Here is a 13290-nt window from a genome sequence, read left to right on the forward strand (position 1 = left end):
GTGCCAAAATGGCAGCTGTCTTCAATTTGAACTTCTGTCTTCAATAGGGAAAAACTGTAATATTACAGAAATTCCAGGTATAAATAACATACTAGTGATTTATCAAAGAACAGAAACAGGTCGCGCTGCACATGGAGCTTGTCCAATATTCACACTTTTTTATAATGATATTTGTAAAACAGTTGTGTAAAAAACAAAAAAAAGTAACAAAATTGGGCGAACTTTGCAAGGTATCAAAACGGACTAGTAGTGGTTTCTGAAATCCCATTTTTTGCTCATATAGCAGCGTGAGGTGGCCATTTATGACATTACTACATGTCAGCGTTTATTACGGTGCTTTCTTCAGAGAAGGTTCTGGAAGGTCTATCCGCCATAAGGCCTGACAATGATTAATGGTGACAGGTACAGCGCCCTTTCCCTCACTGCACTGTGCATGCTGTCTGTCATCACAGGTCCCCCTCCTCAGGGCTTGTATGTATAGAGGAGGGCGGGGAGCCGGCTGGGGGCGGCCATAGTGTGCAGCGTTGTGACTAGGGGAGGGGAAGAGGAGGGCTGCCAGCAGGGTGGCACAGCAGACGTGTGTCACTAGCAGGAAGCTCCAGCTCAGCCGGCATCTTCTGACAGCTCCTGGTGAGTGCCGGAGGCTCCATGTCTCCCGTCCAGTCTGACAGCAGTATATAGCAGTGAGTGGCATCCCTGTCTGTCAGGCTTCTAGTACCTGCCATGCTGGCTAGAGCACTGGCAGAATGGGTGGAAATGGGGTCATGGCAGAGACCCTGTATGCTTCTCTAATGTCATAGCCTATATGGGAAGATCTTGCCCCTGTGCCAGGGCTCATTCATTGCAGACTCACCTGCATCACCTGCCCTCCTAGTGCTGTGGACTGGCTGTAAGATGATGCCCCCATACACTATAGATGCCCCCGGCCGCTGTCTCTCCGTCTCCTTAATACACCGCAGCTCCTATGTATGGCTGTGTTTTCCCTGAAGCATTTTTTTTATAGTATTTTATAAGCGTTTTGTGGGGGATTGTCTTTAACTCCATTAAAGGGGTTTTCCCAATAACAAATTTCATTTTAATCAATAGATCATGGAATAATAATTTCCACCATTGGATGTGTTGAATAAAATGTCCCTGTGCTGAAATAACCTTATACATGTGTCCCTGCTGTGTGCTGTGTAATGGCCGTGTCTGACCGTGCAGGGCATGGGCTGATCATACCACATCTCCTGGGCAGGAGAGGACACAAAAGAGAGAATACAGACAGGACAGCACGGGATCACAGCTTTCTGGGAGGTGAAACATTGTTTAAAAACGGGCAGTGAAATCTTGAACTTCACAGAAGGTCTCAGTTGTGATCCCAAAGAAAGCGTGCACCTCTTCATAAATCAGAAGTGTCTGACTCCAGCAGCCCCCTCATCAAGACCACCCTGAACGCCAGCCCTAAGTGTCTATGAATATAGTGGTCATGGGCATGCTTCTACATACTTGCGTCAGATATACAGCCTCACATAGTTTCCACCTTTATTTTGCCTAAAGTTGGAATTTCTCTTTGCTTTTTCCTCCTCACCATCTCTAGGTTTCCCCCTAGGTGCTGCTACTATTCCTATTGTCATGAGAAGGACTATGGATCCCTGTATAAAAGCATTTACAGTAGATATCAGAGAGACGACTTTAACGTGTTTCATTATCTGAATTTTTTTTTCTCCTTAAGATTAAGAATGGCAGAAAGATTCAAGATTGAAAGCCCCAATGTACGATACTCAAAGGATCTTATAGAAGCAGATTACAACTATAATACCACCCAAGTGTATGAAGAAAATGGGGTTACCAAGGTAATACCTGAAAGCTCATGTAATGTTGGTCACTTGTTATGGTAAACGATAGGATAAGATGTCTGGCCATCGGAGGAGATTGAAAAAATAGCTACTATGCAGTAAGGCTACTTTCACACTAGCGTCGTGCACTGCACGACGCAATGCGACGTTGTGGCGCATCGACGCAAACTGTGAAAGCGCCGCACAACGGTGGCGGCGGATGCAGTTTTACAACGCATCCGCTGCCCCATTGTGAGGTGCGGGGAGGCGGGGGCGGAGTTCTGGCCGCGCATGTGCGGTCGGAAAAGACGGTTACAACGCACAAAATTTTTTTCCATGTAACTTTTTTTTGTGGCGACGGTCCGACGCAACACGACGCAACCGTCGCACGACGGTTGCAACGTGTGGCAACACGTCGCTAATGCAAGACTGGAGAAAAAACGCATCCTGTAAGCAATTTTGCAGGATGCGTTTTTCTGCAAAACGACGCATAGCGACGTGCAGTGCACGACGCTAGTGTGAAAGTAAACAACAACCAAAGGAAAAAGAAGCAGCATAAAGTCCAGATAAATATGTAAACAAGCTTTATTAACAATTTATTACAGGTTTAAAATGAGCAGAGGGAAGTGGTCCCCGTGCTGTACTCAGCACGCACCTACAGAAACAGGGGGTATGTGCCTGTAGTATATATATGCCCACATTATAGCCAAGGCTAGTATAGCAGAAAATTAAAGTGACTGTGCATAGGATTCAAAGAAGCCTGCATTGGACACACAGGTCCATAAGATTAGCTGACAAGCATATTTCATATTAAGTATATAATACTATACATACCAGGTAATGTGGAAACAAGTCACGGCATGGATTGGCACTTCACCCCTGTATCCCCCGACGCACGTTTCGGCTATCGCCTTTCTCTTGAGAATACTACAGGCACATACCCCCTGTTTCTGTAGGTGCGTGCTGAGTACAGCACGGGGACCACTTCCCTCTGCTCATTTTAAACCTGTAATAAATTGTTAATAAAGCTTGTTTACATATTTATCTGGACTTTATGCTGCTTCTTTTTCCTTTGGTTGTTGATTAATTTAGGCAGTGGTCCTATATGTTCCTGCCCTTGGTCCCAGTTTTTCTGTACTGAATATACCCTATCTGGGTTTAAATACTATGTTGGTGACCTTATATTGTTCCACCTTAGTGTTTTACTTAGTGTGAAAGTAGCCTAAATGGGACTTCGGTGACACGTTCGTGCTGTCCTTTTACACAACTTAACTCATTCAGCATTTAAAGGGAACTGGGCACATGAAAAAAAAAGTGTTAACCTGCTGATATAGGGTTAATCTGCAGGCTAATTGCATTCTGAACCAGCCCGGCACCCATACTTAGAGCCCTGCTGCCATTAGGAAATGAAGTTCATTCCTCCCGGTAGCATTCGGCGTACAGTCACAGGGGTGGCACCGGCGCTGGTTCAGTCAGCCCTCTGTGTATAGAGAAACTGCATTCCCCCCAGTGGCTCAGGGTCAGCTGTCAGTCAGTGCCAGGGGCATGGTTACAACCACCTCTCTATATACACAGCATGGTGACTGAACCCGCTCCGACGCCACTTCTGTGACTAAATGCTGCTTGGGGGAATAAGGTTAATTTCCTCCTGGCAGTGGGCCTCTTAAGTTCAGGCACCAGGCAGGTTCAGAATGTGATTAATGGGGTTTTTCATGTGACAGGTTCCCTTTATTGCCTGGCTGCAAAACATTACAAATTATTAGCTGAAGTAAGCAGCCCCTTAGATGTCTCAAAATATAAAGACCCCCATTTCAGTCATCCATCTGCAGTGTATAATTTTCCCTCCAGCATGTTATTCACAAGAGACGCAGGATCAAGCTTATTTTAATATCATTTTCCACAACTTTTGTCTTCCATGGAGATAATCCTCTGCCAGAGGTGATCATGGCTTTCTGCCATCTTGGCCCGGTTGAGCATTTATATGTATGGGATAGCTGAGGGAGAGAGCTATCACCGGTGGTCATGTAGGGTGTGTATGCACTTTTAATGTTCTGTTCACAACAGCATAATATATTCTTATTACTTATCTTCTTGCAAATAGAGGTGAGCAAATGAATTCCCCTTCCATATATAATAATCCCTTGAGACAGACTCCCATGCAAATCAGTGTCCGGCCCATAGTCCTGAACAGCTCATTTACATATAAGAAAAACCTGTAATTCTCTGGAATAAGACATTGTATCACAGATATCAAGGTATTATTGTATTCAGCTACATATGACCCGAGTGCCCATATAGACGGCTTAGGAGGGTTCATCCTACTGACAGATTCCCTTTAAAACGCACACACACTTGAAACGTGATGTTAAACTCCTGATCCTTCGTTTTCTTGACATCACATGTGATGTTAGAGGAAAGTTGAGACACCATGGTACACATTAGATATTTAGTTGATCTTGCTGAAATCAGCAGTTTCGACAGACATTCATCTAGTGCATTGTTCCCCAACTTTGGTCCTGCCCAGGTGATAATTGCATCAGCTAGACGGCAAGAATTCCATCACCTGTGCAATACTAAGGAAATCCTGAAACCATGACCTGTTGGTGGCTCTTGAGGACTGGAGTTGGAGAACACTGATCTGGTGTGTATGGAATTGTGTAACTGGCATTCAAGGTTTCCTGTGTGTTCTGCTATTTAGGATGTATGATAGGTCTGAAATATAACACACTAGACTCGACTGTAATCACTAGAGTATTTAAACATTCATAGAGCACATACTTAATGTCTGGGACAAGAGTACAATGTACCCCCCATCCCTTCTAAATAAATGATTCCCAAAGACTGACTATAATCAGATGATGGAGTACTTCAAACTTTATCGACAGCAAAAAAAAAAAAAAAAAAAAAAAAGAACCAGCAGGGTAGCCATAAAGCACAAAGTATGGTAGTTAGAAGTATTGTTGCTTACCCAAAGTGAAGGAGGATAAAATGCACTCACCACGCTGCCCCGACGCGCGTTTCACGTGACACTTTCTCAAGGGGAAGTATTATAGGATTGGTATCCAGTTGGTTTATACTGTGGTCACAGGTGCCAATTAGAGCGGTGCATGGGCACTGCTGCTCGTGCCATTTGTCTGCTGCTGCCCGCCGCCATCATGTCGTAAAATATATGACTGGACGGAGCAGGAAGGCATGGCCACTTAGCTTCTCTCAATAGGGTTATTCTGTGCCGAGTGTTGCTTTACACATTGGAGTCTTGATGCTCTCCACCTTTTTTCCTGTTTACTAGACTCTTATGTATTTAATGGTAATTATTTTTTTAATGTGAATTTTTCAATAAACTATCTTTTAAGTCTTATTGGTGGTTTATGGCTACCCTGCTGGTGTTCTATTTTTTGCTTTCTAATCACTAGTGTTGTCTGTCACAGTCGCTGTATTTGCAGGCCATGGTAATGGCTACACTTGGGCATTATCGCACAGATCCAGTGCTGGCCATACTTTCATAAATAAAATATGACTTCTATCACAGTATCACTGAGCTTGTCTCACATTTCATCTGCTACATTCCATGGACAAGCTTTCCAGATGACAGAGGAAGAAAACATCAGCCATACCATTTGATTACCCCAGTAAATGTGTTTGAAACAGCAACATATACAACTTACTAATAAACTTCAATTGACACTGTGCTCTAATCTGAAAATATCAGTGCCCATCCCACAGCACCAGCTCTGACTTGTGCTCCAAATTCTGCCATGGTGGATGCATAACCAAATAAGAAGGTGCAATAAAACGGGATGCTTAAAAATGCTAACAATTTACAGATCGGGGCCCAAAGCAGATGTTTGTTTATTGCTTCTTTTGGGAACAATATGAAAGACCGTGTTAAAGGGGTTGTACGGAACTTAACAATTGGTGACCTATTGTAGAATGAATAACCAGTGTGAGCTTGGTTGGCACCCCAGTGATCAGCTGAAAACTGCACTTAAGGGTTGTTTCATGTTTGTTCTTCAGGAGATTGACAGATCATGCCGGCTGTGTGGCTGAGCCACTGGCCTGATCCAGACTGTTTCTGAGCAGCACATGCAAGCTCTATACTAAACCATTAACAAGCGTGCACTCCTTGCCTAGTAAACCAGCCATGGCAGAGATGTGGCTTGTAACTTAGCTAACAATCTGTAAAGTGTAAAATGAAAAAAAAACAACACTTTATTCTTGAGAACCAAGAGGCGTTTTAATCAAGTTAGTTGCCAAGTTGCTTGTTTATGCAGTCACTTTGCAATTTTAACCACTTAAGAACATGCGACAACCACTTTTTAATCTCCTACTGGAAGATAAACCGTATTCAGCAGCGAGAACAAAGCAATGGAAGAGGCTGTTTTGTTCAATATCTGTATCCGACTGCTTCCAGTGCTAATTTCAGCTGATTGCTGGGGGTCTAACACACGGCTTCCCTACCAACCTTATACTGATCACCTGTTCCATGCATAGAAATTTCAAAAATGTCCTTATTTATTTGACTTTATATGAGTTGGTGACTCTAGGTTCAGCACCTGTTCACACTTAGTCTATGTTTGGATGTGACGGTCAGTTTTTTAAATTTGTATTCATTAGCCTTCTGACTGAGCACTCCTCCTTTTAGCTATAGGTGTTTTTAATCACAGCAGGGCCACTACCACTCCACAGAGAGAGAGATTTTTGTGAGAGGACTCACATTAGGTTCCCTTTCAGATGTAGACTGTATTCTCAGAGAGGAAAGGTATTATTAGGCCCTTGTATACGAGAAATGCCTTAACGTGGGTACAAGGTACACATAAATTGGCCAATTTATGCGCTAAACTTTCTCAATTTTTCATATTTCTAGTGCAGTAATGCAATTCAATTTTCATGTTTCATGTTTGCAGGTTTTGGCATTACAATGTGCTGCCTTATTTACTTGACTATTCCATGGATAGGTCATCAATAGGGATGAGAGGTCCGGTGGAAGTTCGGGTTCTGGTACCCGTCCTGAATTTATTCTAAAGTTCGGCTCGGTAACCAGAACCTGAACCCCTTTGAATACAATAGGAACCCGAACTGGGGAGCTGATCTCACTCTCATTCTCCCACTCCCACCCTGGAACTCCGAAAATTGCATTAGACTTACAGGGAAAATCCGTGTTCAGCATTAAGCACTGGACAGTCACTGTCTGGTATGAACGCCCAACTTGCAAGTTTGGGTTTGCTCATCTCTAGTCATCAAGTGTTCTGTCTCCGATAATCCATGTAAGAGTAGGGGAACTCTGATAGCCCTACTAATAATCAAGTCTTCCACTGTAATTGGGAGCGCACTGGTTGCACTAAGAATAATGCATTAATATTAGTAATGACATCACTTTGTTAATACTAGTAATATCTGAGGACACTTTTTGATTTTTGGGCAAAGAGTCACCATCACTTTTTAAGCATACTACTTATTTTCTGACAATGAGCACCTTCTTTCACTACAGGGCAAAATGGTCATTGGTTAATATGGGCACCTGTGACCCATGTTACACATAGACAGAGCCTCATAGGTGCTGTTCAATAACCGATGAACACCTCTTACTAGAAAGCAAAATGCTCATTGGCTGCTTCTGTGAAAAGGTGGGCTATAACTGTGTGACATCAGCCTTAGCTAACCCATGACTGCTTTCCTCTGTAGTAAGGGTACGCTCATTGCTTACGCAGGGGAGCCTGTATTTATTAATGAGTGCCTTCTTTTACTAGCAAGGGAAGCGCTCATTGTAGTCTTGTAGGGGCTGTCCTGGCAATCAGCTGTGTTACTTACAAGGAAGACTGGGGCCACAAGTGGAGGCAGAGTGGGCTGCATGAACGATTATGCTCTCTAAAGCTTTATGTATTGGTGTTTACACTTTGGAACCAACTTATTGTAGAAAATCCTACAGGTCATCTTTTGATTACAGCACACCCAGCACTGGGGCTTGGTAACAGCTAAATTGTACATTCATGCTCATTTTGTGGGTTTATCATATATAAACCTAAATGTCCATGTATCCATCTGTCGTCATTTGATGCAAGAGTTGGACGCTCTTGGCTTTGACCATAAATTATTTTGGCTAGCTGTAAAGCTAAAGCTTTGAACAGCAGACTTTATGTACGCCCATGCTCCATGTTTCTCTTACACACTCTTACATGTTTCCATGCCATAAATACGCAACATCTTTCTTACCCCCACAGGTCAAACCGTGTTCCACCACGTTCACTTTCAGGACAGAAAGAAAAGTACCCAAACTTGGAGTTATGTTGGTTGGCTGGGGCGGAAATAATGGGACCACAGTTACCGCAGCAGTATTAGCCAATCGAATGGGGCTGTCGTGGATGACCAAGACAGGAAAGAAGGTACGTGACACATAAATATTTAATTTTACTGCCCCAAACTGTAACACTTCTGATGCAGTAACATCAGCAAACACAAAGGCTTTGAAGTGCATAACTAGGCAAGGCCTACTGGTACTGTAATAGGCATGCACAGTCACTTTACTGTAATGGGGTTACGCTGTCCACAGGATGATGTGTCATGGGTTACGGCAAAAATGCATGTCCGCACATAGAAGGTTTGGGCAGTGCTACGTGTAAGGTGAAGACTGCAGTAGTCCTGGAAGACATTGCACTGTGCTATCTGGTTTCCTCTGCTAGTGATAAGATTATAGAGGCTTTATACAAGTTTATTACTTTGTGTGTGGGGTTATTGAGTGCAGACACATCTGGTGATAGTTTGCCTAGATGAACCGATTTCACTCCTATGAATTCTATTTTTAGGTTGCCAACTATTATGGTTCATTATTCCAGTCATCCACAGTCTGTTTGGGCAGTGGACCTGCTGGAGATGTACATATTCCTTTTCGTGACCTTCTTCCCATGGTACATCCTAATGATATTATTTTTGATGGTAAGTTGTGGTCGGTCTGCTTTTTTTTACTTTCAGTCATACACCAATCAAATTCAAGCTTGCATATTTCGGGAGCAAATTTGAAATGGTAAGAAGTGATCGAGTTGTTGATTTTTGACAACACGACGCGTCATCAACCCCACCTATAACTCATTTTTGGTCTATTCTGTCCATCTTCCTTTTATATCTCCAAGGGAAATACACATTACTGACCCAAGCAAGATTCTCGTTCAACTCTAGATTTGAGCCAAAAGTTGCATAAAAGTGGATTTCTGCTTTAACAGATTGTTTAAAAATTTATTAATTTATATTTATTTGGAATAATATAGGTTGGGATATTTCATCTTTAAATCTGGCTGATGCTATGAAGAGAGCAGAGGTTCTAGACTGGCAACTCCAGGAACAATTGAGACCTTACATGGAAAAGATGCAGCCGCGACCTTCAATTTACATACCAGAGTTTATTGCCGCCAATCAAGAAGACAGAGCAGACCATGTTATCCATGGCACCAAAGCTGAACAAGTAAGTACAGCCCTACCCATCTGAAAACATGTGCAGGGCAGAATGACCACTAGTATGGATAACAAACAAAAAGGCAGCACCACGTAATCCCATCCAAACGACAGCAAAGCCCAAAAGGCATGTATAGAGAGAGGATGCATCGGGGCTCTAAGGCCAAGCATTAGAATTTCATGCCATATCTAATCTATACTAGTTTTTATAGAAAAAGGGTGCATTTCAGCACTCCAGTCGGTACATAAATAAGTCTTTTATTACATTGCCAAAAAACAGGAGCAGCGTTTCTATTCATGTAGAGTACAAACACTGCTTTCTGTTTTTTTTGCAATATAATAAAAGATTTATTTATGTACCGACTGGAGTGCTGCAATACACCCTTTTTCTATAAACTAGTTTAGCTTATCTACTCTTATAGTGGCATTTAATTCTAGTGCTTGCTTTTATTCTTAGTAAGTGTAGTGAGCTGAACTCCTTGCATCAAAAGCTTTCACAGGTCAGGCACAGCTACCTGAGTGGATAAGTTGCAATACCAAACTCAGCCCAGGGACAATCATAGCTGTGTTTTTGGAAAAAGCCAAGCTGTCTTTTTTTTTTTTAAACGTTTTGGACTAACCCTTTAACCCCTTAATGACCGCCAATATGCATTAAAAACGCGACCGCTAAGGGGCCTTATTCCCTCATCGCTGTTTTAAAACAGCAAACGGGAATAAGCCTATAGCGTCCCCCAGGGTCTGAAAATTTTCTGATTGCTGTCATTCAATGAATAACATCGATCACGTAAAAAAAGAAAAAACTGTGCTATTAAAATAATATCTCTCCCTTCTGACATGATATTCATATCAGAGGAGAGAGAAACTGTCCCCTAAACAACCCCCGGTACTTCCGCCATTCCCCAGGCCCCTCCTGCTCCATCCCCGGCCCTCCACTTCCTTTTCCTGGGAAAAAAATTGGCGTACGCATGCGCAGTGCTCCCACCAAGATCTGCCGACCAGCAACAGCAGGGATTTTTCTTATTGGTTCCGTTTGATCACTGATAGGGTCTATCACAGTGATCAAAAGCCATTAATTAGTATGTCATCACTCCCTCTATGTCATCCCTTTAGTCAGATTTTTTTTTTTTTATTTTATAATTTTTATTTATTTCATTCTTTGCAGTTAGGGTTGATCTTAGGTTAGGGTTTTAACAAAAGTGAAAAAAGAAAAAAATGATGACGATATGACTAGTGTTTAGCGCAAGTGCTCGCTACTCAAGTTTGCGTTGGTGTCACTTGAATACCCTCGATACTTGGTGCATACTGGAGCGTCCCAATTCAAACTCGAGTAACGAGCACTTGCGCTCAACACTAATGACGACATATTCATTATGACGACCTAATTTTATCTAATTCTGTGTAGTACCTTGAGGGGTGTAATTTCCAAAACGGGGTCACTTATGGGGGTTTCCACTGTTCAGGCACATCAGGCGCTTCCAAATGCGTCCACTCTCGATTACAGCCACTTTTGTGTTCAAAAAAAGTCAAACAGTGCTGCTACTCTTCGGAGCCCTGCATGTGCCCAATAAGTAGTTTCTCCCACATATGGGGTATCGGCGTACTCATGAGAAATTGCACAACAAATGTTGAGGTCCATTTTCTCTTTTTATCCTCAAAAAAAAAAAATTTCTGAAAAAATGTAAGTATTAATTTTTTCCTTCCTCATTCCATAAATTCCTGTGAAGCACCTGAAGGGTTAATAAATATGTGCCCACCATTTTCTTTTTCAGGAAGAGGAGGCAGAGGGCCATGGAGACATAGCTGGAGGGACCCTGGCATGGCGGAGATACTGAGGGGGGGTCTTGGGGACCTCATTTCTTTCGCCTCTGACCTGTACATCATGTCGGGAAAGAGAGAAATATTTTTAATAGCGAGCACACTTTTTTATTCAGTGAAAAACGGCGATCACGTCATCAGAGACGGGGGAACAACTGCCCTGATTATGTTCTCCAGGGTCTCGGCTAACCCCAATAGCTGAAACCCCTGGAGATTTTCTGACCCTGGGGTATTCCTGATCCCTGTTTTAAAACAGCAGTGAAGGATTAAGGCCCTTTAATGGATGCCGTTTTAATGCGTATTGGCAGTCGTTAAAGGGTTAATTTAAAGTTAGAAAATTGTTAAATTTTCAGGGGTTGTTTTATCAAATTTTTTATATTTTCATAAATATACGCAAATCATATTGATTAAATTTTACTACTATCAGGAAGCACAATATGTCATTGAAAAAACAGTTTCAGAATCGCCGGCATCTGTTGAAGCGTTCCAGAGTTATCATCACATGAAATGACAGTGGTCAGATTAAAAGAAATTTGGCCTAGTCATTAAAGGGAACCTGTCAGCAGGATTGTGCACAGTAACTACAGACAGTGTCTGGTCAGCGCTGTTATACTGATTACACTGATACCTGGTGATGAAAATCCGTCTTGTGGTTGTTGTACAGGGGGCAGTCTGTGGGGGGGGTCTTCTTGTGGTGCTGATTAGGTATTTACCAGTATGGCTTCTGACAGGTCACTGATCCCTCACTGACCTGCCCCCTAGTTTACATACTGAATAATATATCTAGTGAAAATATAATAATTCCATGTCTTATGGGTTTGTATACACTTGCATTTTCCACTTTTCATCCAGCGTTCTGGTAGTAGTTTCATACAGGTTACAAAATGTATATCTATGTAATTTAGTGTTCTGAAACACAAGAAATGCCATAGATGACTGATAGGTAGTCCTAAGATCTCTATATATCTTGAGTGTGATGTTCCCCACCTCGTTTCTGCTGTCAGTGAAGAAGTGGCAATAGAACCTGCACTGTCCCAATGACTGGAAGCCAGTGGCTGCATGGAGAATAGAATTTCATTTCCTCCCTATAGCCGCTGCTCCAGTGACCTGGCTAAATAGAATTGAAATATTATATATCTGTGGTAAACGGTGTTTTGGGACTTTACAGAGTTTGTAGACCAGACCTTTTCGGAGTTTACTTTATTGACTGCTGTATAAATCATTACTATGACATGACACAGCACAGTAGTGGGGAGACGTCATCCCATTTCACCTGGGGTTTGGATAACTGTAGACTCAAAAAACAAGGTGGGTTTCCTCACACACCTATCAAAACATTTTTTTATTCATTTTTTTGTTATTTATCAATATTTGTACTTTTTTTCTCACTTTATATATGTAGGTCCAGAAAATTCGTGAAGACATCCAAGAGTTTAAGAGAACCAGTGGAGTAGACAAGGTTATTGTTTTGTGGACTGCAAATACTGAAAGGTTCTGTGATGTGATCCCCGGGGTTAATGATACTGCTGATAACTTGCTGAAGGCCATTGAGGTGAGTGCTCTGTGAGTTTTTTGGGCAAAGTTCTGACAAGCAAATGTAATAGTCCCATGTGTCAGGATAAAACTTGTGTAGGTTGTCTGAGAATACTGATGGAACAGGCAGGGCTGTGGAGTTGGAGCCCATTTTGGTGGAGTCGATGTCATGGAAATTGAGGAGTCGAAGGTTTGGCTTACCGACTCCACAGCCCTGGGAACAGGGATGCCACGCAACCAAGAAAAGTGTTGCAGGCCATATCTTTCTTCATAATCCAACTCACTTTAGGTAGAGAAGCTTCTGCTGCTGTCAGCTGTCCCATCTGTTACCTGCTAGAAGCATAGGCCGAATTCCCTGCGCTGTATGAAATGGGAAAGCTCTTTTCTATGCATGTGGGTGGGGGAGAACATGTAAGCAGCTTAGTTCCTCCCCATCACCTTGTAGTGCTCCCGTCTCTGGTTGGTTCAGAGAGATGATGCCATTCATGCTGCTGTCTTTGCATTTCCTTCCTAAGGGTCAGGTTTCATCACACTGGTGCTCTGTCCTGCTCTCTGCTTGACACGTCAGTTGTCTTGCATAGGAAAATGTGTGTAATCTAGAGCGATTAGCACAACCTCGGGGTGATAAGGCAAGAACACAAGTCTAGCACTGAACTTTCCCCGCTCTGAGTTGGTATCCTGA

The 13290-nt window shown here is 42.6% G+C and overlaps 1 protein-coding gene across 2 annotated transcripts in view; it reads left to right on the plus strand.

Moving 5' to 3' along the window:
* Positions 1–504: 504 nt before the first annotated feature.
* Positions 505–13290, plus strand: part of ISYNA1 (inositol-3-phosphate synthase 1) — a 30818-nt gene continuing 18032 nt past the window's right edge. The window contains exons 1-6 of one of the 2 annotated variants that reach the window (XM_077271933.1): positions 505–630; positions 1715–1835; positions 8036–8197; positions 8618–8747; positions 9077–9270; positions 12478–12627. In XM_077271933.1, coding sequence (XP_077128048.1) covers positions 1722–1835; positions 8036–8197; positions 8618–8747; positions 9077–9270; positions 12478–12627 — 750 coding nt within the window. In that variant the 5' untranslated portion in view covers positions 505–630; positions 1715–1721. Of the gene's footprint in view, positions 684–1714; positions 1836–8035; positions 8198–8617; positions 8748–9076; positions 9271–12477; positions 12628–13290 lie in introns of both variants that reach the window. The other variant, XM_077271934.1, reaches the window with a different exon arrangement.

The sequence above is a fragment of the Ranitomeya variabilis genome, chromosome 1 (assembly GCF_051348905.1).
Source record: "Ranitomeya variabilis isolate aRanVar5 chromosome 1, aRanVar5.hap1, whole genome shotgun sequence".
Classification (NCBI taxonomy): Eukaryota; Metazoa; Chordata; class Amphibia; order Anura; family Dendrobatidae; genus Ranitomeya; species Ranitomeya variabilis.